The 5,875-nt window shown below is 41.9% G+C and overlaps 1 protein-coding gene across 1 annotated transcript in view; it reads right to left on the reverse strand.

The window, feature by feature from the left end:
• Positions 1-1,349, reverse strand: part of LOC140936001 (zinc finger protein 862-like) — a 2,759-nt gene extending 1,410 nt beyond the window's left edge. The window contains exon 1 of the mRNA XM_073385585.1: positions 1-1,349. This exon is cut by the window's left edge and continues 738 nt beyond it. Coding sequence (XP_073241686.1) covers positions 1-1,020 — 1,020 coding nt within the window. The 5' untranslated portion in view covers positions 1,021-1,349.
• Positions 1,350-5,875: the final 4,526 nt, after the last annotated feature.

The raw sequence follows: 5,875 nt of genomic DNA on the forward strand, positions 1-5,875 counted from the left end.
AGCGTCATAGATGGCTTGGTGACTTAGGGCTTCTTGCTCAAGTTTCATTTTTGCATATGCAACATTTGGTGCAATGTGCGAGAAGGTTACAGATCCCTTTTGAAAGGACTTGGAGACTGTGTCAAGGATTGGGATGACCTTGTTTAAAATGTAGATCGCTCCAATGAACTTGAAAGTGTTCAGTCGCATAAATAAACCCTTAGCAGCAGCATCGTGATGATCTTCATCAAGTGCTTTCAAAGTTGTGAGAACCGCTGGGTAATCTTCTTTCAAACTCTTCACTGCTTTCCCCAGTGAAAGCCATCTCGTACGGCATGCCTTCTGGATCTTGCGTGTTACTACTTTCCTAGTTCTCTCATTCACCATTATACTGTTTAAGTTCATCTGCACCTTAGCATACAATGCTGTCTTTTTGTTTGAATTTTCAAACAAAGACCACAGCTGCCGCAAATTTTTCTCAACCACAGATACAAAATTTACAGAGTCATTAGCATTGGAACAAGCGAGAGCTAGCCGATGACAAACACACCATAGTTGCTGCATTATTGAGGTTCTTCCCTCATCTATACGTTCTTCTTGTTTCTTTCTCAGCTTCACACCAACTCCATTCTTACTGCCTGTGAATACCGAAGCACCATCAGATGCCAGGCCTGCAAGTGATCCCCACTGTAGCTTGTCGTTGTCAATCTCTTGGGTTAGCATGTCCACAATGGCATCAGAGTTTGCACTACTATGGTGTTCAAGAAGATTTTGAACAGAGAGAAACTTTGTTTGAACTTGAGCATCAGATACGTATTGGACAAAAGTGACCAATTGTTCTGTTACGGCAATGTCACTTACTTCATCGGAAAGAAGAGAAAAATAACGACCATTTGCAGCGGCTTTCACTACTTGACTTTTAAGTACTTGGCCAATTGCCAGAAAGATCTCTTGCCTACACCTCTCAGACCTATGGGTAAAGTACTTCATGTCCTGTAACCCATACCGAGTTAAAAATTCAATAAGTGGCAAGACCTTCATGTTGGAAATTTCTTGTTTGGCAGTGAAATAAAATGCTGCAAATGCTTACACCAAAACCTCATCAGCAACTTCAGCTTTCTTATCTATCTCCTTCTGTAACCATGATGCCCGCTGAAGAAGTTCTTTTCCTACTGATTGCTTGTGCTCTTCTGAGTTGCCATGCTCTAACACTGCGACCTTTCTGTATCGTGTACCTGGTGCAGAAGCATATTTCACATCTTTCCCGGTTTTGTTATGCTTTTTACAGAGACAACAGAACATACCCTTGCCCTCTTCTAAGGCCAACCACCATACACCACTTTTACAACAAAATGCAGCATCGTCATCAACCCATTCGTGTTTGAAGACATGATGCTTCAATGGTAACTGCCTGCTTTTTTCACTAGAGGATAGTGACTTGCAACCGTTTTTGGCACAAAGGACATGATTGTGTAATCCATGGTGAAGGTCACTCCCAAAAGCTTCGTCCAGGATTCGCAGGTGCTGCTGTTCAGGAATAGTACAGATTTTTGAACTGGCATCTATTGATCGTGGTCCCAAGGGCATTGGCTTCTCAATTAACAAAGGTGCATCTGAGGACAGTATTGCTGAAGGTGCCACTGTACCTGGTATTGGCTCATCAATCAGCGGGGGTGCAACTACTGGGGCGGGTATTGCTGATGGTTCTACTTCAGCTTCAATTTGTACACGTTGATGGTCATCATGGACTGTGTTGTTTTCTAAAAGATACATCACATATGAAGGGACTTCTAGCCCAATGTATAACTTTTCCCTTTAAATTTATAGATTGACTCTTGAGAAAACATCAAAAACATTTGATTCCAGTACTTTTATTCTGTCTTCAATGTTCTCTTTCCATAGTGCGCGGCCCATGTAAAGAAAAGCGTGTTTTTCTGACGATAACTTTGGGGTGGCCTACATGAAGAATCGTTTTAAAGTCAGCGGTCTCTCCGCTTCCGATCGCTGCAAATGTCTCTTCACAGTTTACAGTCTAAAATATCTAACGTTTTCCCTATTCCCTATTGTTGAAACGGTGAACAGTGAAAACAATGAAATCATTCCGTGTTAAATAGGAAAACTGACTGCTGCACTGGATAGAAGCCCAGCGTAATGCGAACATCAGTCCCCGTTTATTCATACAAACACAAACACTTAGGTAATGCAAAGGCAGTGAAGTAGAAAAAATGTAACAAGTTCCAAGTAAAGTTCTTTGATCAATAATAAAGATGATATCGTGTCTGCTGCCCGTCAGGAAAAACCCCCTTCACTAAGGAGGAAACCTGAACCCTCCCGAAAGCAGAGCCAGACACTTAACATGAACCTCGAGGGAGAGAGGTTGAACTAGAATACAGAATTATGAGTACATCATCCACCAACGGAAATAAATTCAAATGACACAAAAAGAAAAAAAAAAAAAAAAAAAAAAAAAGCATTGACAAACGAAACTCAGGTAGCGATGTCAGCTTAGAATGATCACCTCAGTAAAATCCCGCCCCTTTATACATGAGTCTCCGTGACAGCTGTCAATAAGCTGGAATCGTGAAAACAATAATTTGCTGCTATTCTTAGAACCGCAGCAAATAACAAGTTTTCCCTATTCCCTATTGTTGAAACGGTGAACAGTGAAAACAATGAAATCATTCCGTGTTAAATAGGAAAACTGACTGCTGCACTGGATAGAAATACAAAGAACGGGAGTGAAAATGTAACTAAAATCAAATTCCTAGAGATTTGGTAACTAGTAAGCGATTATCAAGAGAATCTTCTACATAACCGTCCTTGGCGGTCTCTGAACGCCATCTACCATGGCGTTTCCAGCATCTGTCTAAGACTTGTGCGTTGGCTGCTGTAGTAGCTCCGCCTGATCTGAATGAGTGCAGGCTTATGTTGGCCGTATTGGGCACAAATTCGCGCAACAGCTTAACTAGGGATTCCCTTGCACGGGTATAACTGAGAGGTTTTACTTTGTCTATAACTTTATATCTGGATCTAACTTTGACTATAGGTTTGAACAAAAAATCTGAAACCTTATATGTACTGATGCCTGTTAATTTCATGTACCTTTCTAGATTTGACACAGGACAGGTAACCTTGCCGGATCTACTGATCACCACTTCATTCCCCTTACGATATTGATCAGTCTTACTATGGGACACTTTGATGGTTAAATGAGTGTCGGTTATGCTAATGTCACCGATAGTAAGGTTTGCTAGTTCACTGAAACGGAAGAACCCCGCAAATAACAGTAAGGCCATAGAAATGTCCCTACGTATAGGCAATTCGTCGGAATGCTCATGTTTAATACAACACGCTGTGAGGGCCTCCTTTGAAATGGGAGATTTCTTCGAAGTGGGTTTGGCATTTTGACGCTTGGCCCCTTCCACCATATTTTTGACAAAGGTGCTACTCATAGGATTGGGAACCCCCGCAAAATCATGAGCCCATTTTAAAGCACAATAACTAGATTCAATCACAGAGGCTGATACCTGAGAGGTGGCCAAGTGGCTAAAAAACAGAGCTGCATCAACCACGGAGACAGGGAACACAACTAACTTGTTAGTATTAGCAAACTTAACCCAACGATTTAAAGAACTTGTATAATTAACTACTGTTCCACAGGCTTTGGATGAAAGGGCTGTTTGCTGCAACCCTTTAAATAGTTCAACAGAAGTAACTTCTCCATGATTGGATTTCAAACGGTCTTGAATTTCTTTCCATGGACCTTGGCTGAAAATATTCAGACCTGTAAGAAAGAAAATAGACTGTGTGTGATGTGATATAGCATTACATATTTGTGTAAAACTATAAGCAATTAACCAGTATTACAATGATGTTAAGATAGCGCTACCAATAGCTTAAAGCATATTAGTATATAATGTATCATCTCTCAACTTGGTGTGATGTCATCCATGGACTCCTAACTTCAATGCCACCCGTAAACAAGTAGTACCTTTCCTATGAAGAGAGGTAACATAAAATTGTATATTCTTTAATTGCCACCTGTGGGCAAGAGAAGGCCACCTGTGAGCAAGGAAGAGCCACCTGTGGGCTTATTGCTGTACGAGTACCCGCGGAAATACTATGTATATATATCAATATTAGCTTAACCTTTGGTACAGTGTTCACACAAACCTTTCACTGACAAACAAAACCCCCTATCACTGTGGCCTTTGCGCACAGACTGCCAATTAACATACAATGCTATAAGTTTAAACTCCAGCTTTTCACCGTGAAACAAAGAATTGTAAGACCTGCCCTTAGTCGTAGCAGCTAAATGGAATTCAGGTACTCCAACCCAGTCAATCACGCACTTAGAAAGATGGGTGCCATCTGGGCAAATGCAGGGCCAGAACGAAGCCCCTTTCCAAAGGGGTATTATGAGCACTCCCTTAGCTTTGCACAACTCAAAGTGACGCCATGCCCTGATTATTTGGCTCGGAGGGGGTACCACCCAATTGTTTTCTCCCTGCCAATTTTGAATAAAGGCATCAACGCCTTCAGACCCTGGGTTCCAGAAGCGGGAATTGAACCTAATGCATTTAGTGTTGTACCATGTGGCAAACCTATCAACTGTGAAAGGACCCCACAAGGTGTTAAGCCACTGAAAGATATCTGAATGTATGCCCCAATCATCGACATCGGTGAGTTTGCTGAGATAATCAGCAAGTTGGTTGTTATCCCGTGGGACCCAGACTGGGATGACTGAAACCCTGTGATTGTTGCACAAATTTACAATTTCTTCAGCCAATGTTTGGAGGTCAGGTTTAGTACTGCCTCTGTCGATTATGTGCGTCACATTTTGATTGTCAGTGTACCACTGTACTTTGTGTCCTGTGAGGATGTGTCCAACGGATGATAACATATAATAAACAGCTCTGAGCTCTCGCCAGGTGGAGCTCTTTCTTTTTTCATCAAGGGACCACTGTCCCTGGCATACTAAATTTTGCTTGTCGGAAATGACATAACCTCCATACCCAAGTTGGGAAGCGTCTGAATAAACAACAGAATCAAAGACTTGGGTTTTGTCAAAAAGGTCTCTACCATTCAGCTGACTCACATTATTGTGCCAAAACTGAAGCTCATTTATCACCCTTGGGGAGCAGGAAATGAAAGAATCCCAAGAGTCCCTAGTTTCTATGGTAAGGTACATTTGCCTAGTGTACAAATACACCGCGGAACCAATTGCTTTATGCATAGATATTATGCGACCCGTAACTTCAGCTAAGCGTCTGGCCGTAACCTTCTGGGGGTTTGCAAGAACAGATGAAATGGATTCCCTGAGATTGGACACCCTGGTGTCGGTTACATACAAGCGATTTTCAGACATATTAAGAATATAACCTAACCAAGTCTGAATAAGGGATGGGTTCCAAACACACTTGTCTACACTAAGAAGGAAGCCTAATTTGGCGAGATCTGCTCTTACTGCTATGGCATCCGTGGAGGCAGACTCCTTACAAGAATTGCCACCTAGGCCGTCATCCAAAAACATGCAAATTCTCCTGCCTGCACTTCTCCAATAATTAATTACAGGTTTCAACACCTTGGTGAATATGTAAGGTGCGGTAGACATACCGAATGGTAGTACGTTAAAAACAAAATAAGTTGGTTTGCCCTGATATGGCCATTGGAACCCAAGGTAGGTCCTATGGCTGTCAAAAATTTCAACATGATGATAAGCACTTTTGATGTCGAATGTATACAAGTAATATCCTTCCCCTAACAGTTGTTGAGCAGTACTGATGTCTTCGCATTTGAATTTGTACTTGAAAAGATGAGGGTTTACGTGTCTTAAGTCGAGCACAAGGCGTTTCTTCCCCTCGGCCCGCACGGACACAGTTAAAGGGTTCACTAC

This window comes from Porites lutea, chromosome 1, assembly GCF_958299795.1.
Source record: "Porites lutea chromosome 1, jaPorLute2.1, whole genome shotgun sequence".
Lineage (NCBI taxonomy): Eukaryota > Metazoa > Cnidaria > Anthozoa > Scleractinia > Poritidae > Porites > Porites lutea.